Genomic DNA, 27020 nt, shown 5'->3' on the forward strand with positions numbered 1-27020 from the left:
TAAACAAGGAAAAATAAAATAGCCTTTTCTCTTTTTGAGGGTCTGGCCAGTTGCCCAGCTCCATCTGACTCTAAAATCAAATTAATCTAAATTCAATAAATAAAAGCAAGGACTATTACGAAGGGGTTTAAATAAATTCTTATGATGTTCACAGAACATGCAGTTTTTTCCCATTAAAACATCACTAAGTGCTAAATAAGGCTACAGTTAACAAGGTGCCAGAAAGCAGCAGCAGTACTTCCAGTTTCCTGGTGCCAATTAAATTAAATCTCAATTGAAAGACAAAGTCCCTTACAAAGTTTCCCCTAATGATTTTTTTAAAAGAGGGCCAGTTTTATCCACGATGTGACAGCTGAAGTTTTTGACAAAAGTAGCACATTAACCACATTGACTTGATTCTTTTATTGGTGCAAAACTTTTGATCAATGATCTCAGCCATGCGAAAAGCACATCAAATAAGAATAGCCTGTTCTTAATATAAGGTAAAGGCAAATGGATAAACAGTATCTCGAGCACACTGAAGGTTAGATTTCCATCAAAGGAAGGAAGGAAGGGAGGAAGGGAGGGAGGGAGGGAGGAAGGTCAGAGATAGCTCTCTCACTTTCCTAGCCAAATGGCTTCTAACAGCTTATTTCGAGAATGGGTATGTATGATAACATTTGTTAACACAAGCTAACTTTATTAATTAAATCAGAAACACAGGTGAATGGTGGAGAAAGTAGGAAATAAATGCATTTTAAAAACTCAGCAGTTAAGGATTAGCACTTTTCTTCAATGACCTATTATTGGACTGTTTTTAATACTACTAGAAAAATATGACTCTGCTCAGATTGCTATGGAAAACTTACCTGCACACCATTAAGAGATGCTACCCCCATATACAGGAACACGCCATAGAGTACAGGCATGGGAATAAACTAGGATGGAAGAAAATTGGAGAAAGTTTAAAAACAATAATAATAAAAACAGTAAGAGAGCAATAGTTTAAATAAAGGCTAAATCTGAGACTAAAAGATAGGACTTAATAATACAGTGACCACTGATCAGTGTGCTTAACTCATCATTGATAAACGTCTAAACTCTTTGTACCAGAAAGCAACAAAGGAGGGTGAAGGAGACTCAATTTTCATTTGATTCTTGTTTGCATTTTTTTTAACAATTAGAATGCATGACCTTAAAAATAACTTTTTAATGGGAAAAGAAGTCTCTGTTATCCTTTCCCCTTAAGAGGAATGACCGTGTGAACTAAATGCTTGCATGGACTGTGAAGCAGAAAGAGAGGCAGAGGGTTGCCCCACTCCGGAGACCAAATTTCTTTCCCAATAGTCTGTTGACTTTTCTCTAAATAATTTTCACCAAATGATCTATCAGCTCGGTGTATAAATGCCTCTTTCAATTAAGTAAACATCAAACAACTGTCCCCTTTCTTCCTCTTAGGAATATTAAGAGGACTAATTAATGAGAACACTGCTTGAAAGGAGCATGGAGCATCTGGAAGCAATTAATTACACACACAGATTAATACACATCTTTTAAAATGGAATTAATATTTAAAATGGAATTAATACATTTCATGCATTAATTAGCAAGAGTCTTGAACAGTAATGTGAAGTGTTTTAACAATGGGAAGTTCCAAGATGATGTTCCTAAGTTTTGTCTATTCCTAGACCTTTGAAATGTCTCTAGTACTGTGGAAACCAAGCAAATCAGGGATGACTCTGTTTCTGGGAAGTCTTCTATCTGAACAACAATTAAAAAAATGGGTTCTCAAGCTTGGATTTTGAAAAGAAATTCAAGTTCAGGAGTTTTCAAAGCTCAAATACTAAAACCACAATCAATTAAGTCCAATCTTACCAAATCTGCACAAAGGAGACTACTGTAGCCAGAAAACAGTATAACTTTAGAGTAATTTTTAAAGAACTATCACATGTATTAAGAAACTGAAGCACAGTTTCTATCAGCCTTTCCTTGTGATCACCTCAAACAGTTCTGTATCTGAGACCCTTTGGCTACTACTAGAGAAACAGTAAATTCCAAAACGGGTCACAACTGCCTCTAATTGTTATTGGTTAGCTGTAAAAATTGTTAAACGTATATGGAATAAATATACTTCTTTATATAAAACATTGCATGCTTCTTCTAAAAAAGACTAACAATTTTAACATAATTAATTTGATCTTGAGCTCAGAAAAAAATAAATGATATTGAATGCTGAAGGTGGTGGGAGGGACAGTGTGAGCGGCAGGGAAGCCATGTGGGCTGTAATACCCAACAGTCACCACAAAGAGGTGAACACATTACATCCAAGCCACTTACGCTGGGACATGTGCCTTTATTTCCTTTAAGAATGTGCGTGTTTCCATTCCCTATGATGCCTCCATACAAATTTACCAAAAGAATACAATAGGAAACTAACAAAAAGACCCTTTTATAGTTTTGACTTATTTCTCAATTTTAAAAATATCTTCTATAGACAAGGCCACTTCTATTCTTCCTTAATATATGAAGATTTCTTATCATTTCACTTCTAATTTCTTGGGAAGAAATGAAAGGTGGAAGGGGAAAAAAGAAGTATAGAGTTCATGGGAAACTAGTTAGAAATCCTGCAGTAGTTATTTTTTAATTTGAGTGTTTTTCTGACTTGAAAGAAAGTAATCACATAGATGATCTTGGACCTTAGCCCAACCCCTCACCTAAGCTTAGTTAAGTATTTTCTCTAATGTAGTTCTAATGCCAGAGTGAAGGCAACTCGTGCCTTGGTGCCTAGGTCTGTTCTCTCTGAACGGATGATGACAGGTTATTTGCCAAACCAACCACAAAATAAAATCAGAAGGCAGCATTAACTCAGAATGGGGAATGGGTAGGAGAACAGATTTAGATATGATAATGTTTTAAAAAAATTATTCTTTGGTGAAAATAGCACATATAAAGGAGACTATTAATTTGATTTTTAGCCAATTTCAAAGTGATACAAATGTCTTATGAAATGCACCATTTTTTTTTTTAACATCTTTATTGGGGTATAATTGCTTTACAATGGTGTGTTAGTTTCTGATTTATAACAAAGTGAATCAGTCATACATAAACATATGTTCCCATATACCATTTTCTTTATGACAGTGTAGTGTCTCAATAAAAATCTTCCAGTTTGGAATTTGTGATGAAATTTAACAGAATTACTGGGTTAGAGGATATCTTTTATTGGATTTGGTTCATGAGTCATGTTAGGAGGTCAACCCTTAAAAATTCATCACAATAGAATCATTCATCACAATAGAAATTTCCCAAAGGAAGGAAAAGAAGACTGTGTTTTAAGAAGGTAGGATCCTACTTTAAGTTAAACTAGTATAATATACATAGTAATAGTAGGTAGACATTTTTATAAAGCAAGACAGGAGAAATTAAAATATAAAAAACACAGGGTAGGGCTTCCCTGGTGGCGCAGTGGTTGAGAGTCCGCCTGCCGATGCAGGGGACGCGGGTTCGTGCCCCGGTCTGGGAAGATCCCACATGCCGCGGAGCGGCTGAACCCGTGAGCCATGGCCATTGAGCCTGCATGTCCAGAGCCTGTGCTCCGCAACAGGAGAGGCCACAACAGTGAGAGGCCCGCGTACCGCAAAACAAAAAAAAACAAAAAAAAAACAGGGTATACTAGGTTCATAGGCATATCAAGAAGTGCCAAATGATAAAATTATGCAAAAAATTATATAAATAATCAATCATACCCAGAAAGCCAAAAAGCATAATTGTAAATAAATATAACAATGCTTTTAATAAAAATTAAAAATGAAAAAATTAAGTGCTTGACCCTATAACCAGGCAGAATAGTGAAACTGAGATGAGATCAATATTTAACATATTCAGACTATGTTACCAAATTTTTCAAATTCTGGTGACTTAACCCTCCCTTTGATTTTCTGATGGTGTTAGAGTATTCTCAAAAAAAATAGGTAAAAAGGGTAAATTTAATAAAAAAAGAGAGGGTGTAGCATCCACAGCACAGAATTCAGTATAAGAGTGAGGTCTCCCAGCAGAATCATAGTCAGTGTGTGGGTGTGTGTGTATAAAACCCAGAATGAGGTCCTGATAAGATCGTGGGCATAAAAGTTAGACAGACCTGGGTTCCAATTCTGGCACTACTGATTGTGCAACCCAGAGAAAACGATCAACTTCCCCTATCCTCAGTATTCTCATCCAGATAGTGCTTATGATAAAGATTACATAGAACAAACATTTAGTTCAGTGCCTGGCTCATAATAGATACTTTATAAATGTGGCACTGATGTCATTACCATCAGAACTTTTAGTAATAAGTCAAGAAGCCTACAAGTGCAAAGCACCACTTTCTTTGGCCCCTCTGTGGTGGGTTTGGGTGGCAGGAGTTTAGGACAGAAGGATGGCTACAGAGGTCAAACTTGAAGGCTTGGTTTTATCTAGGCTCTACAATATTGCTTTTTCAACTATAACAACTGTCTTCAGGAATATGTTATTAAAATAATATCCTAATACCCTTAAGCCTTAAAAATCAATGTAAGGAAGCTTCTGACTTGCAATCTGGTCCCTAGTCACAAGAAACTGTGGAGTGAGCTATGATGAGCAGTTTGTAAAAATGCCATCCTTCTCACTACATAAGAGAATCAGAAATCAGACCAGAGAAGTTAGGGAAGATCATCTCATGAGAAATGAAAATGAATAAGTTCTTAGAGGGCAAATACTGTTTTATTTAAAAGGTGGTAAACCATGATGGATATGAGATCAGGCTTTGGAGTCAGAACTGCCTGAGTTCAAATCTTGGCTCTACCATTTAAGAACTTTGTGACCCGGCAAGTTACTCATAATTTTTCTTATCTATAAAGTGGATTCAATCATAAGTAAGTATACTTTTTGGAGGTGTGACTGGAGAACTAAATATAAAAAACCTGTGCAGAGCCCTTAGTCCAAGGCCAAGCTCAATAAATGGAAGCTTCTATTACAACAATCAACTTCAACAATATCAGCAGCAGCAGCATCTTCATTATCATTTCTCCTTGTTTTTCTGTTACTGAACAGAGTGTACGGCATACAGCAGGAGCTCAACAAATGTTGTCAAATACAAATTAAACACTATCCTCCACATTTTAGAACACTGAACAAATCTGAAAGATAAATTTTGGCCACTCCTCATGTTAAAGATAAACTAATTCAAGCAAAGGGAACAGAAGTAGCAGTGAACTTTTCTTGATCTTTATTTCTTCGGACTTGCCAGAAGTATGGAAAAAGTAAGCTCCAGGAACTGTCTTTCATCTATTTGCTGCTCTTCGGTCTACCGAGTCTCCCCATACAGAACACTAGCTTAACAGGCAGTATTTCTGCTGCAGAAACACAGATCTAAACTATCTAGCCAGCCTAGGAAGCCAGTTATTCCTGCTTCCCAGCAGTTCTGTACTGAATCAGTGGTGAGATTTGAGGCATGCGCCACTGTTGCTGGCCAAGGTCAAGGGGTAGCCTCCTGAACTTAAAGCTAGTACACTATGATTCCTTACATTCTTCTATGTAAAAAGACAGATTTTGGCAAAGAGATCAAAACACAGGTCCATCAACTTCAAAGTAATCAATGTTCAAAGTAAGTCTGCCCAAGTAGGTACAGGGAACAACTACCCACACTGCTTAATGCATGGGAGAAAATAACTAGCATCACTGGAGGCCACCAAACCTGTGATGGATGCAGGGAGTTGGGAGGGAAGGTGTTGAGCCATCTCATTTTTAAAAGTCACATGTTTCTCTTGATTTCATTCATTTGATCCGCCTTTCAAAGGCAGCTCTTTTAAGTAAAACCGTTCCCTAAAGTCATCACCTGTTTCTTTAAAACACAGTCACACAGTGGAGGAAAAAAGATTCCCTCCTCCAAGGTAACTCATGACTCCACTTTCTGCGTGAATTCTGAGGTTAATTGTTAATCTTGACTTCTTCTTAGGCGTAACTTAGGTTTTAGTTAAACTACTCTCAACATCTGCTTCTTCCTGTGTTGACTTTTCAGATGAGCTAACAAGGGTTCTGTAGTGAAAGCACATAACTTACCAAACTTCAATGCTAAGAAGGGCACCTGATCTGAAATTGGCTGACCTTTTCAGATGTGATTCCTGAAGTAAGGAATAGCCTCACTTGCTGAAGTAACATACCACAAGAGTCAATTCTAGACTATTTTATCCTTGTTGTTTTTAAATCCAGGTTCCCCACAATATGTTGGAAACTACACTAACTAAACAATTTCATTTCCCACAGTTTGGGCAAAAGATGGCCTAACAAAAATGTTTGCTGAACTGCCTTTTCCACTGATGCTTACACTGACTCTTTGCATTAACTCAAAGTTGCCAGGTAGAAATAGCCACAATTATGGACACGAGTACCTGAATGAGGGTGAGCCAGAACATGAGTACTTAAGGAAGGTCAAAGCAAAAGCAAGTTCATACTCACTGATCCCTTACATCTATCTTTTTCCTTTCTCTGTATTATAATCTGTTCCCGTAGATACTACAGTGCTTTTCATATCAGGGGCAAAAAGAATCATTGTAAAATGAAGAACAAAAGTGCTTTCAGCTTTAACTCCTCTGCAGCCATAGTTGGGTGAGAAAAGAGTTAGGAAGAGGCCTTGCATCTCTTCCTAAAAATAGCAGTTTATACACTGTTTGTTCTCTGTGTCCCTTTGGAACCATGCATGATCATTCGGTTGACAGATTCTCCAAGATTAAAGCCAATTTGCTATAACAAACAAACAAAGAAGAATTTTAAAACACATCTGACTTTTCTGAGTTAGGATTTTATACTGCATTATTGAAAAGGAATAATATAAAAATAAAATTAAAGAAAGAGTGGGTGGTGATGAGTACATACGAACTGATGGGAAGATTTCTATTTATCTCTTACTAGTGGCTTAAGAACTAAGAGACCCTATAAAAGAGACTTGGCAGTTGTGTCGTGTGAATCCACCTTCAGGGGTCCCAGGGGCAAATTCCTTCCTAGGAGAGCCTCCCACAACGTGAGGTCATAATTACCTACAATGATCTCTACAAGTTGATCTGTCCAGATGAGGTCCCATTGCCTATGCGGTAAAAAGCTGTCATTAGACTTTTCCACCAGCTGATGTGCTGGCGTCTACGGGGCAAGAGAGGAACACAGAGCACTTTGGAAGTGGATTTGATGCTGTGAAACTCATAACAACTCGAACCTCCCCCACAATTCGCTCTGCACTGGCCAAACTGACAACAGATTTCCCTCTGTCCTCACAGAACATAAGATCTGTCCTTTTTTAAGGTCCTCTGTATATAACCAGAAATGAACTCCTTGCAATTACTTTTAGTTTTACTTCCCCACATATTACATGAGATACATATTCCTTCATGATTCCAGTCAGAAATTAAACCAGCTAATTGACACTGTAGAAACCAGTGACAAAAGATGAATATTTAAATCTTTTAACTGTTTACAAAGTATTTTGTGCATAATGTATGCAGTAATCTAAATACTCTGAAGGCAGAGTCAGTCCTAGCTATACATTAAGAAATTACAGTTCTATTTTCCACAAATTCATCTGATTGGCAATTGACATATAAATGTGTTAATGGGAAAGAAATGGAGAGATTTTGCCTTTCACTGTACTTCTGTATTCTCTGAATTCTTTCCAAGAATGTACTGCTCTATTACTTGTGTAATTAAATAAGCATTCAAAAAACCTTTTGAAAAATTAAGGTTGTTTAAAGATACACAAAAATTTTTAGAGAAAAATTTGGAAGGATATTGCTAACAGTGGGACTGTTGATAGCTATTAGGTCTATAGGTGATATTCATGCTTTGTACTGTGATGCAAAGCATAAGATACAAATTATCAATAACTGGCTAGTTTTGTTATGTAATAAAAAAAGAATAAAATATTTGTGTCACAAAAGAAAACTGGAAGCTTCAATGACAGATATATGTTAATCTTTTTAAGTACTATCTCTACTTCTAAATATGCTTTCATATATAGTTTATATTTACCTATTAAACATTCACCCCATCAATCAAACCTATATATTGACTCCTAACTTTCTAAATAATCTGTCATTTTTCTTTTTCAAAAGTTCATTTCTAAAGTTTTCTAGTTACAAATCAGTAATTTTATTCCATTCTTTCTTTGTGGCTATTAGGCCTTCTGATTCAAAGAACACAGAAACACAGTCAGCAATAATTAATAATAAGAGAACAATTACAAAATGATCATTGTGAGTCATTCATGTTATCCAGGAGTCCAATGAGGGAAGGGAGGGCAGGATTTAGGGACAAGTAAATGGGAAGTGATGGGAAGAAAGGATGTAGGGAGACTAGGACAGTGAAAAATGTCATGGGGAGTGGAGTTCAGTTAGTTAGATTGAACTGTATGAAACTGCCATATGCGTAGGTCCAAAAATTTGAATAGTGGTAATTTAATATGGTTCAACCAAATAACTGCAATAATAATAATAATAAGAGAAGGAGTGAGAAGGAAATCAAGGTAGAAGTTTTTAAAGTCTTCATTCTACCTGACTCCTGCTTCATTCAGTGTGATATGATGTGATAACAATCTTGCAGATATTTCTTAAGAAATTCTACTGTTCACATATCCAATTATCTGTCAGTGTTCTGAGAAGGAGGAAGAAGTGAGTATTTCACATATTTACCTTCAAGATGGGAGCCATAAAGACTGACAGACCAGTCAGAATAAACACAAGGGTTCCAGTGACTCTTTGTTCCCTGAAACCAAATCAAAAGATTACCAATCTACCTTTTGTTTTCATAAACATGCTCTTGTCTTTTCACCTTCAGAAAATACTATACATGGATGGAATCACTGTTTGGCTAAGAAAGCAAAGGTACGGATATCATATGTAATTAATACCTCAAGGACAGCATATAAGCTTAACAGAACTACAAAATTCTCTTAAAACTATTGCAGTATGTGATTTGAATTCATCAAGAAAAAAGTGATTCTGCTAAATCCTTTGTCCTTTTAGAATCAGGAGAGAAAAATCACTTGCTCTGGTTCCACCAATTACTGGCCCACTTGAAGCCCTTATTTTTTAAACAACTTGTACTGTTGTGTAATTACACCTTCCTTCATAGGAGATAGTTATTACATTGTCCCACATTCTAATTAACAAACAGCTCAGGGAAATTTCCTAAGTGCAGTAAATCCCATCAGTCTCATTTCCAAATCTACAACAACAAAAGTACTTTTTAACAAATACGATTCCCATACAACACCCCCTCACCCCAAGAAAAATCACCCACTGTTGTGGCATGGGAAACGATGGCTCTGTCATGTGAGCTATTCACCCAAGCTCTTAGGAGCAGAGTCCGCTGCAAAATACGCAATAAAGTATAAAGGTCTCATAAGAGCTCTTCATGGCTACCCAGATTTAACTGCTGGAGGTCACGGTTTCTCAGTGCTTATGGGACAGAAAATGAACTGGAAAATAAGAATTCCTCTCCTTTCACAGAATCTTATTTTGGCCGCGCGGCTTGCGGATCTTAGTTCCCTGACCGAGGGTCGAACCCGGGGCCCTGGTAGTGAAAAGGCTGAGTTGTAACCACTGAACTGCCAGGGAATTTCCTCCTTTCATAGCATCTTGAGAATCATAAGCAGACTCAATAGTTTTAGGGAGTCTCAATAGAGCCAAAAAATTAAAGGGTCTGGTTATATATATATATGATTGTGATTGAGTATGTGCCACAGCACTAAAATGACCTGCACGTTGAAGAAAATGAATGACCTGTCTGCGTTTTTACTCTGCAAAATTTAGTCTGCTGTTAATCAAAGGAAATGTATATAAGATAAAAAGTGAACTCAAGAAATTATGGAAGACTCTTTCAAATGAAAATTTAGTCCTTTCTAGAACATCAAGTACAGGAATAAATTATTCATCACCAGCCCTTTCTCCTCCACATTTGTCCGTTTCTTTCTGACTGACACATAGATGTGAGCATGGTATGTTTTATAGAGTCATTTTTCTCTGACGTAACACACCTCACTCCTAGGAATTTTGGTTGTTCTCCAGGTGCAGAAGTCTCTGTCTCCATCTTCAAACTGTCGATGTGAGCAATGGAGATGACAGTAGCAGCCACGTACCACGGAAGGGCCATGAAGGAGCACACCACCATGAGGATGGCCACCCAAAAGAGATCCAGGTGATATCCAGCTCCTTTCTGTAGCAAGAGGTAACAAAACCATGTGAAGAAAGCACTCATACTGCTATCTAGTCATATTTCCAGATGGGAGTTAAGATTACCCAAAGAAACCAATTCGCTTTGCTTGATACACGTATCTACCAGAAGATGAGGTCCTTGAATGAGACTTCATCATCCTCATACTATCCCCCTAACAATTAAACGCAAAGCTGCCACACGGCACACCTCCTCTAGCTTGATTTAAGTCACAGCTTATTAGTTGCTTAGTGTTAATTATCGTCTCTGCATCCAATTACATAATTGGAACAATGGAGATATAGAAAGAACTACCTTGAAGAGCTACTGACATCCTTCAATGAAGTAATTGAGGCAAATCACCTTGTAGGAACTTAAATGGCAGTGACAGTTACGGAGTAGAAGCTCAATAAATGGTGACAGTAGCAATAGTAATACTGGTTGTTTTTAACATAAACAGGATAGGTACCTTAAAAACAGGCATGATGCCTTCTCTGCTTGACTAGCAATATGCTGTTCACCCAGACAGTATTCAGCACATGTAGACTAATGATGTGAAAGCAACCTTAAGAAAAGCAACCTTAACACTTTTATGTGAAATCTAAAAAAATGACACCAATGAACTCATTTACAAAACAGAAATGGACTCACAGATATAGAAAACGAATTTATGGTTACCAAAGGGCAAAGGGGGGTGGGGAATTAGGAGTTTGGGATTAACATACATGCTACTACCTATAAAATAGAGAACCAACAGGGGCCTATTGTATAGCACAGGGAACTATATTCAATATCTTATAATAACCTATAATGGAAAAGAATCTGAAAAAGAATAGATTTATATATATAAATAAAAATACATATACAAGTATATATAAAAAATACATATACATTATAAAAAACTGAATCACTCTGCTGTACAACTGAAACTAACACAACACTGTAAATCAGCTACACTTCAATTAAAAAAATAAAGACAAAAAAGTACATAGAAGACCATTTCTCACCCTTAATAGTATACGAAAATAATTGTTTAACAACATATGAAACATTATAATTAAGGTAATTGTACTCCCCTAATAAGAATAGGCTGATTTCAAACATTGCCAGATAGTCACAATAACATTTACTGACTGGAAGAGCAGACAATGTAACAAAAGGTCTAGCTCTTTTACTCACTAAATAAATATTGTCAAATGTGTCCACAATGTTATTCTCTGGTTATATTTCTCTGTTCTATTTATGAAGAAATCAAATACCTAATACCCCTATGGAGCCTGAGAAAATAGAGCAGTCCATTTTCACAGCATGGAAGCAGCAGCGCCAAGAGGCTGAGTATGACCAATCTGAGGAAACAGAGAGGTTGGCTTTAAAAAATGAGAATGGTCTTTACACTAGGAACCCAGTGACTGTTATCATTGAGATCCTGTTACAGTTACTCAGAACACTGCTCTCTTCTCACTGAAATGCCAGGATTTCACCCCTGGCTTGCACACACGGGTCTAATCATGTTCTCAGAGAACTCATCACAGCTGACACAAGAAAGAAAAGCGTATTTTTACTTAGTCCAGGTTTGGCTAAGAAAGAAAATCTCCTTGAGAGACAAACAGATTGATACATATTCATAAAACCAGTTCACTGCAATACAAATGGTTTGAAAGCATAAGGGTTTGAATTGGGAGTGGGTTAAGGCAGCGGAAAGGGGGCCAAGGTGAGGATGAACTGAAGTAACTTGCTCAGTAGTGACTAATGCGGTGAATATCATGCTACATGTGGGGTCTCAGTCATTCATTCTTTCAACAAATTCTGACTGCCAACCTAGTAACCAGCACAGGCTTGGATGTTAGTGACATATCTGCAAATAAAACAGACAAAAATTCCTGAGCTCATGGAGTTTACATTCTACTGACAGAGACAACAATAAACAACATAAACAAGTAAACTAGACGGTATCTAAAACAGTAGTAAGCACTAAAGAGAACTCTGAGAAGTTGGACTTGTATTCTGAGGACCGTCGGAAGCCACTGTAGGGTTTTAAAGGGAAGAATGAGATGATCTGCTTATGATCTAAACACCACGGCTGCTGTGTTAGGAACAGACTGAAGAAAACAGTAACCAGTTTGGAGGCTGGTGCCATGACCCATGCAAGAGACTGTCATGGTTAGAACCAGGGTGGTAACAGTGAACATAGCAAGAAGTGGGTGGATTCTGGCTACTCCGTCAGGTGGAGCATACAGGATTTGCTCACTCCTGCCTGTGGATGTGTTGGCCATTCATGATCTGGCCTCTGTTTACATCTGCAGCCTCATCTTTGACCTCTGCCCTACTTGGATCCTATATCACGGCCAGTTTCAACCATATGCAATTCCTTGAATATGTCTTACTCACTAATGCCTTTTGTGTCTTTGCCCATATAGCATCCCTACCTGGAATAACCTCTCTTTTCCTTCTTTCCTTGGGCCAGTCCTACTCATCCTTAAAACTTAAATCAGCCTTCTTTTTTTTTTTTTTTTTCTGGTAGTTTTTCCTTCCTCAGCCCAGGTGAGATAGGTGAGTTTAGTTAGGTTAGATCTCCTCCTTTATGTTCCCCTGTCTATCACTTTACACTTTCCTCTATCACAGCACTCATCACACTGTTTTGAAATTGTAGATGTGTTTATCTGTCTTTGATATCAGACTGTAAGTAACATGAGAAGCTAGACTCTATCCTGAATACCTAAGCAGAGTACATGATGCATAGTCAATGCTCAATTAATTAAAAAGTGAATGACAAATAGCATGTATACATTCTTGAGTGGCAACTATAAACTCTTAATTAGCTACACAGAAAATTTAAACTTATTTGTTAATCGGTAGAAATGTGAACCTTTTGGAGGGGGAAGAGGGGAGGTGAACAACATCTGGAAATACCACATAGTTTCAAGCCTTATTTAGACTAAATCACTCAAGACCATATCAGAGGTACCAACATAGTAATCAATGGGCAGGATCCCCAAATCTTGTCACCAAGGAAACTGTAATAACCTAAGGATGTGCACACTGGCCAGATCAACGGGTCAAAAGAAGACTGACTGCAGCAAAGTCATGCATGTTACCCCGAGCCACTTCCATGCTTTCTTAAACTATTTCAAGTAAAACAAGTTTGAGCTAGATATCCTGGAGACTAGCAAAAAGGGGCCGCATAATACCAAAGAAGGTGGAATGAGGATTTTAGAAAGTAGAATACAAAGGTAACCACAAAACCACCAGAATAAATAAAAGTTCTGGGGCAAAATAATTACAGATACATAATTACTCTGCCTCTTGACATCACTCCCTTCAGAAAGTCTTCCTTTCCCTCAACCATGCTGAGACTACTTGATGCTCTTAAAAGGAAGGGAAAATTATCAACTTGACCTGAAGGTCCTGCCTGATTTGCCTCTGCAGAGCTCCCTCTCCAGACTCAACCCTCCCTCTCTCACTGCAGCCACACTGGATTATTTTGGTCATTCATTCTTGCCAGGTTACCGCCTCTTATAAAGCCTGTTCATATACAGTGATTCCTGTGCCGTCCTGTGTTCCTCTTCCCACCCAGTCTCACTCAGCTAATCCTACTGTTGTGTGAGATCTCAGTGTTAAGTGCCACCACCCTGGAACTCCCAGCACCTTGGGACTAGGTCAAACCCTCTCCTATAGACTCTTAAAGGACCATCACTTGTCTTTCGCGGTACCAGACACATTTGCAATGTCACATTTTGCATGATTATTGGGATGATGTCTGTCTCCCTTAGGGACCAGAAGCTCCATGAGGACAGGAACCATCTGCGTTTTTGTTCACCACTGAAACTCTAGCACATGGCACCGCGCCCACTACTGAGTGGACACTAGATAAATGTTCACTGGATAAATGAATGCATGTTAATTCATCGTTCAATGGCACTCTGCTAGATCCTAAAAATAAAATTATAGCTAATGACACAGTCCTTGCCCTCAAGTTGCTTACAGAGTAGTAGTAGACCTGGACAAATCAATAGGCATTCTCAGTACCACAGTGTTAAAGGTCTACAGCAGGGGTGAGCACCCAGGAGGGGCACTCAACTCAGCCCTAAGTCAGGGATAGTTTGCATAGGAGATGGTATCTAAGCTGAGTCCTAAAACGTAAGCCATAACCAGCTGGGAGACAAGATATGGAGATGCAGGGGAAAATAACAGGCAAATGAGCTACCATTTTGAGAAAAGTAAATAGAGTTGGTGCTTAGGAGGAGATGGGAAAGGTGGAAAATAAGGCTAAAGAAGTTAAGAACTTTGATGTTTTGCTGAAGGCTTTGGAATTCTTTCTATCATAGAGCGACAGGAAGCTACTGAAGGGTTTTAAGCAGGCAAGTGATGTGATCAGATTTGTGTTTAGAAGGAGGGCTCTGTTGGATTGTAAAAGATGTGTTGGAAGAGGTCAGGACTGGAGGCAGAGATGACAACACTACCATAATCCAGGCTTGAGATGATGCAGTTCAAACTAAAGGAACAGTAGTGGGGAAACACAAAGGACAGATGGGAGAGATTTTAAGGGGACTGAGTCCCAAGAGGGAAAAGCAATGAATTTATTTTGCCTAATTTCAATGCTTAAGGCTTACAATGTCTAGTATGGTGTCCTACACATAGTAAACACTGGAGATATGTTTGTTGAACAAAATGATAAAAGCTATGCTCAAAAATTCATGGTGCCCCAACTATTGCCATAAAGACCCCAGAACGCAAATGGTTATGTTAGAGAAGTTGTTCCTGCAAAACAAGCCTGTATGTATGAACATGAGCCACTTCTAAGGTATCTCTTTTGGCTACAAGTGTCTGAATAACTAGATTTGAATGGAATGAAAATCATATTAAAATATTTGGCACTTTTTAATGGAAATAATACTGTACGAAATATAGAAAACAGCATTTTTTCGAAAATGCCATGTGACATCTTTGCTTCTCACCCCTCCTCCCTACTGCCTCTTGCCTTCTTCAGATTCTGATCATCTCTCTCCTGGATTACACAGCAGCCGCCTGACCACTCCCTCCACCCTCCTCCTCTCTTGTACCTCTCCCATCCGTCCTTACTGCTGCCAGAGTGAGGGTCTAAAGTACAGCTGTGATGCCACCCATCCAGGCTGGCATGCTGAGGAAGCAGGGGAGGCCAGTGGGAGATGAGTAGCCCAAGCAGGACGGAGCAGGTCCCACGAGCCTGGCTTCCCACGCCGAGTCTCCTGCATCTGAGTCTGTGATGGGGGCCCTCACAGATTCCTGAAGCAATACCGTTCCCTAAACGTGTCCTGCACATTATGTGCCACTCTTCAAACTGGCACTGTTTCTGCAACTTGACATCTGTTTAAATCCATCCTGTCCCTTCAAGGTCCAGCTCAAACTCCGAGGCCTCCTTCGCATCCACTCAGCAACCCTCAGCTCTCGATACCGCTCTGGCCTCAGAAGCCCCTGCTTTATTCTTGTCCCTGACAACCCACTCTCCTCATTGCTTTCCCTGCCCAAAATCCTTCAGTGGCTTCTTGTTTCACTTAGAATAAAACCTAAGCAGTGTAAAATTATCCTTAAGGTTCTACATCGGTGTTTCTCCCAGAACTATTTTGCGTGCCAGGGGACACGTGGCAATGTCTGGAGACATTTTTGCTTGTAACAACTTGGCGGGAAAGGGTGCGACTAGCATGTAGTAAGTAGAGGTCAGACATGCTGCTAAATACCCTACAATACACAGGATGGTCATGACCAACAAAGAATTATGCAAAACGGCAATAATGCTGAAGTTGAGTGATCTGGTGATCTGGTCCCACTCCCACTGACCTTATCTTTTTTTTTTTTTTTTTTTTTTTTTTGCTGTGGTACACGGGCCTCTCACTGTTGTGGCCTCTCCCGTTGCGGAGCACAGGCTCCGGACGTGCAGGCTCAGCGGCCATGGCTCACGGGCCCAGCCGCTCCGCAGCATGTGGGGTCTTCCCGGATCGGGGCACGAACCTGCGTCCCCCGCATCGGCAGGCGGACTCCCAACCACTGCGCCACCAGGGAAGCCCTGACCTTATCTTGAATCCCTGATTCCCCAAGGTTCCAGTTACACTGACCTGTTATCTGTTCCTCAATACACCAAGCTTCCCACCCAGGGCCTTTGTACCTACTCCTATCTTTGCTTGGAAAACTATTTTTTAAATAAACATTCATTGAACACCTGTGCTAGGCCTTGTGTTAGATAAAACAATAAGAAAGGATACCTGCCCTTAAGAGGTTTACAGGTTATTAGTTGAAGTCAGGTGTGGAAGCAAATAATTTACTGTATGTGAAAGGTACAAGGCACAAAGAAGGCAAGGTCGTTTTCAACCTAGGGGTGGATATGAGTGGTGAATAGGGGAAATCCACTAAACTCCTTCAGGGCAGAGACCATAACTTAGAACAATTTTTATCTTCAACATCTAACACAAGTGTTCCATACAGAGCAAGGATTTAGTAAGCGCTCAAGAGGTTAAGTATGTCCTTTAAAGTTTATAAAAGTCCTTGTCTTCATGGATATAAACCCAAAAATGTCCTACTTTCTGAAACTGGAGATTATTTTAAGTACAAGGATAGGAAGTGAAACTTTACCTCCTTTTGATATTGTATATGATTTGTTAATACAGAACAAAGGTCATTCAGGAATAAATCCACAGAAATCAAAATCTATGAGAGACAAAGATTAGCCTCACAGTTTACATCTGATAAATAGATGATAACAAAGGAGTCAGGAGCAGTACACACACACGCACAGACACAGAATAAACATTTGTGCTAGGAGCCCCCATGATTCAGAGAACAAGCTGGTTTATGGGGACACCTAGAACCATGACACAGTTTCTCCCACCAAGGGAGGGGACACAGATTTGTACACAAATTATAATGTATTTTAAACAGAGATTCAAAGAGGTTTGAGAAAGACACCCAAGAGTACAGAGTGTTTAGCTACGTCTAGTGTGAACCCACAAAATCTTCCCGCAGTGATGCCATCTAAACAGGGCTTTGACTAATGCAAGCACTCACTATGAGAACTGGAGATGGGCAGGCAGGTTCTTCGGTTATCACCCACCTCATACGGTGCAACAGCTCTGAGAAACTTGTGGCCACAGATAACAAAATTCTTCAAGATGTATTTACTAAGTCTACCTTATGGAAATCATTGTGATGGGCCACACGAGAGCTGGAAAGAGGCCTAAAACATGGCCCTTGTCTTGAAAACGTTTGGCTCAGAAAAGAAAATAAGGTAATTACACAAAAAAACTACTGTGCAAGACATTATGTGACCAATGCCACAGAGTAATACAGTAAGTAAGAGCAAAAACAACAGCAATAGAAATTAACATTATAAGTGAAGGTTATGCTGACAAGTTTTTATATTTGGAGGATCTTAAAGGATGGGGATGATTCTCATAGGTGGTAATCATTGAGGAGTGGAGAGGAGAGTTGGAATAACCAGCAGAAGAAACTGCGAGGTGAAGAAAAAACAACAATTCATTTGACCAGGGCATTGTATATAGTATGTGGAAAGAATCATTTTAAATTTTGGGTGAGGTCATATCGCAAAGAGACTTAAATTCCAAGCTAGGGCAAATGGACATTCTTCAAGGGGAGAAGGTTTAGAGGGCCAAGGTATAAAAGTTTAAGAACTACAGGACTGACATATCAAAAAAAAATGCTTTAAAAAATATTCCAGCTTTTGGAATGAAGCAAGGGAGACTGGTTATTATTGATAACTCATGGTTAAACCATTACAACAGTCTAGACATGAGATAAAAGGACTGAATCTAAGGTATCATAGCAGAAATGGAAAGGAAAAATTAAAACAGGGCACGTTTTGTTTTGTTTTGTTTTGTTTTGCGGTACGCGGGGCTCTCACCGTTGTGGCCTCTCCCGTTGCGGAGCACAGGCTCCAGACGCGCAGGCTCAGCGGCCATGGCTCATGGGCCCAGCTGCTCTGCGGCATGTGGGATCTTCCCGGACCGGGGCACGAACCCGTATCCCCTGCATCGGCAGGCGGACTCTCAACCACTGTGCCACCAGGGAAGCCCCAGGGCACATTTTGGAGTTATCCAAGAAAACACACTCAAATTAAGTGTTTTACCATAGAGTTTAACAGAGAAAATCTATTGCTACAACGAACTAATATCTATTTCTGGATACCGATTCCAAGCAATTTTTCCCTCCTGCGCCCTATCTTTAACACTTAAAATCACTTCCCTTGTGAGAAGTATCCCTTGCTTTGAAGCCTGAAGCTCACACTCTCTTCCTGCCTCTGCAATGACTCAGGGAAAGACCTTGGAGAAGTCATGACCTTGCTGAACCTGGTTTGCTTTTGAGTGCTCTGCAGGGATAAAGTGGGACATAACTAACCAAAAAGATGGCCAAAAAAAGCCAAGTGCCTTGGCGTTCCTCATCAGTACAGAGCTGCTCAGCAGAGTGGGAAGGTGGATCCCATCCTAAACAGAACAATCAGCCAGCCAGGGCCATCTGACACAGAGCCAAAGCCAATGCCACCCAAAAACATGCTGCTTTTAGTATCACAATGCCTCCACCTCTCTCACTGTGTCAGGTTTCTCTTTTGAATCAATTTCATAGCAGTCAGGGCCCTTAATAATTTTAGATAGAATCTCCAGTTTTCACATTCCACAGCCTCTTTCCCTAATGAAAAACAAAATTATTTGAACAAAACAATATCCAGTGTGAAAAGCCTTTGATTCATGATGATATCCCCACTGGTATCTTTAGATTTGTGTCAAAACACTGGCATTTATTCTATAACTACTGTTATTCAAAGGAATGATTTCTAATAAGCAATTCCAAAAGTGATGAAAACATTTTTTATTTATTCAACTCCTATTTTAAGAGGTAAATCCTAATATGCCTTGATTTTCTAATGTTTTCTATAGGGAGTAGAATAAAATTTCAGTATTTTATCAACCCCAAATTTGCTAAATTCAAAATTCTGAATTTTATTAGTAAGAAAACTTAATGAGCAAAAAGAATAGGCATTTGCCTTCAAGGACACATAGCAAATCTGACTAACTATATATCAAAAGTAAGAATATGTTTCCAAATTTTTTCAGAATAAAATATATTAGTCAACATCTATTTCCAGCCTTTCAAAAGCAAATCAACACTGAATTCCTCCCAGTAAAGAACATCTAAAAATGCTCAACAAAATACAGAAAATATCTTACAGAAATCATGGTTTATCTGCCAGAAAGTAAGAGAAATAACTGGAAACAAAAAATAATGGCAACAGGAAAGAGTAAATCTACAATGTCAGTAAACCCTTGAGGCCTGGGCCTGCCCAGCAAGACTATGCCACTCTTTGGCGGGGTAAGGCATGGGGTAGAATGACCATCTGACACCAATCCTAGGGATATGGGGGAAAGGGCATAGATGGGAGACACCCCCTGAAATAAAACTAGGATACTCTAAACACAGCATACCCATTTGGTAGACTAGGGGGAAAAAACACCCTACAGAGAGAGACAGTGGGGATACAAGCCTCTCTTGGCCTTGCCACTAGATGTAATGCCATTAAAAAAAAAAAAAAAGATTCTCCAAAGATATTTCTAACCATAAACCTACAACTCAGTTTGGAGCTGGACTTCACATTACCTCTGCAGTCTGAAAAACCTTAAGCTAAAAGTGTAGTGTGAATTAGTCCTAGCCTTTTATGAATTAGTCTTGCCACCGCACTCTCAAACGCTGCATAGATATAGACATAAAATATTGAAACTATATTTCATCAAGCTTCTAGGGAAGCAGTCAAGACTACTGCAAATTCTTCAGTACAGATATGGCAGATTTTACTTTCCAAAAATGGCTGGGAAAATATCTCCTGTCCCACATATTTTCCTACAATGTAAAACTGCCACTCCTCCATCAAACAGTGGAGTCCTTCCTTATCTCCTTGAATGGAGGATGGTCCTATGACTATTTTGACCAGCTGACTCTGGCAAAGTAATGAAGTAAAACTGTGCCAGTTGCAGGTGCAACCACGATATGGCCTAATTTTTCACTTCTTCATTCTTGGAAGTCAGCTGCCATGTAGTAAGTGCAAATAACCCACTGCCATGCTGTGAGAAGTCTACACCACATGCAAAGACCCTGGAGGATGAGATGCCATGTGGTGAGAGGGGGAGACGGGAGAGGAAGAGGGAGGGAGGGGGAGAGGGAGAGGGAGAGAGAAGGGGGGAGAGAGGGAGAGAGAGAGAGAGAGCGAGAGAGCGAGAGAGCGAGAGAGAGAGAGAGAGAGGCAGGCAGACACACCAAGGAATATCAAGGTATGTGAGACATGTGAATCAGTCCGGTCAACCCTTAGATGACATCAGCCCTGGCCACTATCTAACTGCAACTGCAGGAGAGACCTCAAGCAAGAAGTATCCATCTGAACCCTGTCAACCCAAAGAAACAGGAGAAATAATAATAAATTGTTGTTTTAAGTTGTTAAGTTTTCAGGAGGCTTGTTATACAGCAAAAGATAAACAGAAAAACAACCTCGTTATCTTCAACAAATAAATTACAAGGGGAAACAAACAGATTGATGGAGGGGAGAATCTATGGACTGACAGTTTATGAAAGACTTAGGGGATTCCCTGGTGGCGCAGTGGTTAAGAATCCGCCTGCCAGTGCAGGGGACTCGGGTTCAATCCCTGGGCTGGGAAGATCCCACATGCCACAGAGCAAATAAGCCCGTGTGCCACAACTACTGAGCCTGCACCCTAGAGCCCACGAGCCACAACTACTGAAGCCCACGTGCCTAGAGCCTGTGCTCCGCAACAAAAGAAGCCACCGCAATGAGAAGCCTGTGCGCCGCAATGAAGAGTAGCCCCAGCTCGCCACAACTAGAGAAAGCCCGTGCGCAGCAACAAAGACCCAATGCAGCCAAAGATAAATAAATAAAATAATAAATAAAAGTTTATGAAAGACTTAAGATAATGTTTGAACTTTATTTGGATCCTGATTTAAACAAATACATTATGTTTTTAAAGTTTAATATACATATGACACATTTGCAAATTTAAATATTGACTGGATTTTTGATGATATTAAGGAATTTTGTTAATTTTTAGACTGATAATGGTATTGTGGTCATGCTTTTCAAAAGAGATCTCAAAAGAGATCTTATCTTTAGAAATACATAGTCCAAAATTTATGGATAATATGGAATGCTGTCTACACTTACTTCAAAGTATTATAGGAAGGGGATAAGATCATGGAAATTTAAATGATACAAGATTGGACAGGAGTTGTTAATTGTTAGAGTTGGGTGATAAGTACTGAGTTACACTACTCTGTCTTCTTTTGTGTATGTTTACAACTTTTCCATAATAAAAGATTTTTTCATGGGAATAAATTTTTAAAAAAGTGTTCCCAGGTTGGCTGGACTCTCCTATATCTCCCAGAAGCAAATAAAATCTCTGGAAGACTCTGAAGCATTTCATAGGAAGATTATTAGCTCACATTTTTTTTTTTAAAGAAAAGCACTAAATACATGAGGAAGAAAGACACTACAGGTAAGAGCTGAGAAAACAAAGTTCAGAATCAAACCCACAAAGACAGCAAATATATATATAATAGAGTATATGGAAGAATAATAAAGAAGGGGATTATCAAAATTGAACAAGAAGATTTGGAAAAGAACAAAACAGAACGTCTTAACATAAAAAAATTTATAATTCTTGAAAGGAAAAATTCAATGGAGTGGTTTGGTAGTAGAATACAACCAACAGAAGAATAGAAAGATCTGAAGAAATTATCCAAAATATAGCACAGATACTGAAGACAGTAAATGTGAAAACAAAACAGTTTAGTAGAATTGGGGCACAAGATGGGGATGTACAATAAAATTCTACTTGTAATTCCAGAAGGATGTATTAGAGATTGAAAGAGTCAAAGAATTACAAAATTCCATAACTGATAAAAGACAGGAAGATTCAGGAAGCCCAGTAATCCAATAATAGTAAAAAGAAATCTCTGCTTACGTAAGTTATAATAGAACTCCAAAATAAAGACAAAAAGAAAATGCTACAGCACCCAAAAGAAAAGAATGATCACTTACAAAGCAATGAGAATTATACTGACAGTTCACTTTTATGGAAGTCAAAAATAATTGAAAATAGATTCTAAATGCTGGAAAAAAAATAGCTTTCAACCTAAATTATACATCCAGAGAAACCACCTTTCAAGAATGAGGGTGAGAGAATCATTTTCAGGCAAACATAAATGAGAGAGTTTACCTCCCAAAGACGCTCAAAGGAGAAAATTTCAAAAGTCTGGTAAACTAGTATTGTTTAAGGGAAATAATTCAGTCTAATGAAAAATATTCTGAAAAGGAAGGTCTGAAGTGCAAAAAAAAAAAAAGAAAACTTCTTTGTAATTCTAAAAATCTTGACCATGTCTAATTAATTGGATTTTAAAATTCAGGTAGCAATAAACTCTGGGTATTAACAGAATATGATATGGGAAAGAATATCAAACTTAAAGCATTCCTTAGCTCTTAGCATTATTCAGGAGAAGTGTAAAAATACTGACTAACTTTGGAACTTAAAAATGCATATTAAAATATGCAACATAATCACTAAAAGGTAAAGTATGTAACTTCCACCCTAACAGAAAAAAATGTAGAAAGCAGAAAATAAGAAAAACAAACCTGTACCAACCTAAAAGAGGACAAAAAAGGAGAATAAAAAAGAAAGAACATAAAGTTATACAAACAAAGCAAAAATAATGTGCTAAAGATGAATACAAATCTATTACTCATCACCATCAATTTTAATGGATTAAATTTAAAAGTAAAGATTGTAAAACTGGATTGTTTTAAAAGTCCAACCATGGGTTATCTACAGACACAAGATACAAGGTATATTGAAAATAACAGAATGAATACACATAAGGTACCACAGATTTATTAGTACAAAATAAATTAATCTTTAAGGCAAAAAGCATTACTAGAAACAAAGAGAGTCACATAAAAATTCAATTCACTAAAAAAATAAACTATAAATGTAGATGTACTTAATAACACGGTTTTAAAACAAAGTAAATATTAGCAAAAAACAAAGACATAGTATAGAAAATCAATATAGTAAAAAATTGTTTCTTTGAAAGAAGACCAATAAAATTAACAAACCTCAGGCTAGACTGATCAAGAAAAATAAGAAGCACAAATCAATAATATTTTTATATATATATATTTTGTGGTACGCGGGCCTCTCACTGTTGTGGCCTCTCCCGCTGCGGAGCACAGGCTCCGGACGTGCAGGCTCAGTGGCCATGGCTCACGGGCCCAGCCGCTCCGCGGCATGTGGGATCTTCTCAGACTGGGGCACGAACCCGTGTCGCCTGCATCGGCAGGCGGACTCTCAACCACTGCGCCACCAGGGAAGCCCAATAATATTAAGATTTTAAAGGGAAAAATAACAGATTCAGATTAAAAAAATGACAAATGATAATGTTATAAACAACATTGCAATAAATTTTAAAATAGAAGAAAAAAGGGAAAATCTAAAACGTATAAGTTACTAAAATTGAAAAATAGAAATTCTGAATGTCTCATAGCCATTAAAACATTTTGATCACCAGTTTTACAGTTCCATACAGAAACCACCTGGCCCAGGTAGTTTAACAACTTGTCTGATCATTCAAAGAAAAGATAATTGACATATTATACACAATAAAGAGACTATTATGTTCTATTTCAGAGAATGGGATGGGAGTGGAATAGAAGGAGAAATACTCTCCAGCTCATCTTATAAGGATAGTATATTTCCAATACCAAAACCAGACAGGGACAGTATAAGAAAGGAAAAATGCAGGCCAATGTCACTCTTAAACAGAGATGCAAAAATCCTATATACACACACACATATATATATACATATATATACATAAATATGTACATATACATATATAAGCAATATATATTATATTACATATTATAATATATATATATTAACAAACCAAGTTCAATTGTGTGTAAGAAAGAAACTATATTATCTGCCAGGTTTCAAGGTTGGTTCAACAGTATAAAATCTATTAATATAACTCACCAAGTCAACAGGTTAAAGAAGAAAACTCATATTTTTATCTCAATAGTTTATCTCAATAATTTCAGAGAAAGCATTTGTCTTTGTCTTCATTAAGGACAGTTACCGTATTAAAATCAGATGAAGGATAACAGTGGCTGAGTGGTAAACAGTTTATATTGCCCTCTCAGATGGTGAAGGAAATATGATTTGAAACAACTTTTTCAGGTTTAAATGAGGTCTTCCAAAAGTATTATATTGAGAAGATGTGTCCACACAGGGTGATCTATGACTCTGCGAAGTCTTTAAAGAACATGAGCTGTAATTCCCATAAAACTGTCTTGATTTTGAAGCATTTAATATTTTCAAGCACCAAAAAAGAAAGTAGAAGGCAGTGATAACCATTATTATGAAGATTTACCTTGAGTTTATGTTCTTTCCTGTTTACAATCACAGCTGTGATTTGCTGGTCCATGAAAATGAGAATGGTGACCAACAAAGCAGGTATAGCAGCTGCAAGGTACACCCACCAGGGGTTTCCTCCAAATGGTGGAACAAACCAACCTCGGTTTAGACTTGTTGGCTTTAAGTAGAGAGAAAACATTTTTTAGAACAATATTAATACATACTACTTGGTGAAAAATCAGTGGGGGAGACACACTTTTATATACAGAGAGCCAACATATTAAAAAACAGAGATAGTTTTACTGATAGCTTGTACAAAGATTATTCAGCAAGAACTTCCTAAAGGAGGTTATTTTTAAGGCAATATTTTAAATGAAGGAAACTGAGAATATACGGTGATGGAAAAGAAGTAAATGACAATTTTCACATTTAGGATGCTCCAAGATAAGAATCAGGATGGAAGAAAGTGATTTAAGTTAAGAAAGTGATTTAAATTTAGCCGTAAGAAAAACCCAAATGTAATATTCAGTAAGGAGGTAGGCAAGAAATTACAAAACAACCATGAATTTTGTTCATGGGTTTTAGCAATTATACAGAAGTTGTTTTTACTACTGCCAAATTGCAATTGTTTCATGATATAATACATATAAAGCTACAAATATTTTATGTTATAATTAAGCTTATTTAAATACCCTGATCTTATTTTCATATTTTCCTATTCTTTTCCTAATTTTAAACAATATAAATAAACTAAAACAGAATCCTAACTATGAATTATTTTCTCCACATTTACTATGAAGAAAGCTTCACTTCTCCTCTGAAGATATTTCTGTCTCACTTTGCTCATAACTCCATCACTGAATCTATTCACATTTTACTACCTTTACCAGGTTGTGAGCTTATAAGGAAAGGAACTTTGTCTTGCTCTTCAATGCATTTCAAATTCCCAGTATAGGGCTTGACTCAAAGCAAGCATTCAATAAATATTGACTTAACTAATGACTGAATAAATGAGCACTTACCTTTGCTAATAAATATATCATGGCAGAGAAAATGCAAAAAACATTTTGTTTGCTATAACACAGACATCCCTTCCTCATCAGGTAGTCATTAAGCTAAAACTGCAGTTCGTTTAATTTTTCTTAGCAAATATATGGTTCTCAGTGATGGAGAGAGAGGTTAGGAGTGTTCTAGAAAATAAGTGAAAGACTTGTGGTGAAAAATTAGATAGGGATATTTAAGAATGAATGAAATGTAAATATTACCCATTAGGCTTGTACATACCCACAGGTTTATAAAATGAATAATTCCTATATCTTTGTAATAATTAAAATGTACATTATATATACACATGTGTGTATATGGAAGGTAGTTTGGTGGCAGGAAAAGAGCACTGAATTAGTAATGTAACCTTAGGTATTTTACTTAATTTTTATAAGCTTCAATCTCAACTTCATAAAATCAGGATGATGATAGTTACATTGCAACCTAGAATTATTATATGGGTCAAGGTTATAAGTTGATAACCTTGAAATATCCAGTTGAAAATACTCTGGATATTTTTAAATACTCTAAAAATATAAAGCAGAGTTTATAATGTTACCATAAGGTATTTCCAATAAAAATCAATATAATGTGAACCTTGCATTTAGTTCTAGTCAGGCATTTAATTTTAGTGAAAAAATAGACAAAATGTATATATGCACCTAGCAACTGATCATTTATAAAATAAAGAAATGGACAATTGTACAAAACTAACTCAAAGAGAAATACAACAAACTAGAATAGGGGAAAGGAAAGAAAACCGAAGAATTCCAGGAATGACCAAAAGACAAGTTCACCTACCTTGAACTCACTTGGCACTATCAGTTTTGGAGTATCCACACCTACCAGGGCATCTATTACACAAAAGATGAGAATGGACAAGATAATGGCGAAGTCACTGATCAGTTTCCTTGCCTGAGAAAATAAAAAAGAAACCAGGGACGATTAGGCACTGGATATATATATCTGCCTCTGTTTGAAGTGAATGAAGAATTCTATATTTCCTAACAGTTTATACTAACAGCTTTATTAACAAATTAAAGGAGGTGTCGTACTGCAGAGAGATTATTTTTAAAATTGCTTTTGCATCACTTTCTTACCTGGCCAGAAATAATCTAATTGCACAGAACAGGTGAGAGAGAGAGAGAGAGAGAGAGAGAGAGAGAGAGAGAGAGAGAGAGAGAGAGAGTGTGTGTGTGTGTGTGTGTGTGTGTGTGTGTGTGTGTGTGTGTGTGTCTGTAGGCAGGGGAGGGGATTCAAAGATAATATATCCTTGAAGTACTGTACAAACACTCTTTCTGTATGCAATACAAAGGAGACCGGAATAAG

General features: G+C 37.8%; 1 protein-coding gene and 1 long non-coding RNA gene across 9 annotated transcripts in view; one reads left to right on the plus strand and one right to left on the minus strand.

Moving 5' to 3' along the window:
- The window catches only part of LOC125964348 (uncharacterized), a 725473-nt gene that overhangs the window by 266521 nt on the left and 431932 nt on the right, over positions 1-27020 (plus strand). The window lies entirely within an intron of this gene.
- Positions 1-27020, minus strand: part of SLC4A4 (solute carrier family 4 member 4) — a 351509-nt gene that overhangs the window by 15264 nt on the left and 309225 nt on the right. For all 8 annotated transcript variants that reach the window (XR_007477305.1, XM_033412501.2, XM_049709597.1 and 5 more), the window contains 5 exons: positions 26493-26606; positions 24664-24825; positions 10019-10197; positions 8673-8745; positions 849-917 (listed from right to left, as the gene is read on the minus strand). Coding sequence is in view for 7 of the 8 variants with exons in the window: in XM_033412501.2 (XP_033268392.1) it covers positions 849-917; positions 8673-8745; positions 10019-10197; positions 24664-24825; positions 26493-26606 (597 nt within the window). In the remaining variant the exon portion in view is untranslated. The remainder of the gene's footprint in view (positions 1-848; positions 918-8672; positions 8746-10018; positions 10198-24663; positions 24826-26492; positions 26607-27020) is intronic.

Source organism: Orcinus orca, chromosome 4 (assembly GCF_937001465.1).
Source record: "Orcinus orca chromosome 4, mOrcOrc1.1, whole genome shotgun sequence".
Lineage (NCBI taxonomy): Eukaryota > Metazoa > Chordata > Mammalia > Artiodactyla > Delphinidae > Orcinus > Orcinus orca.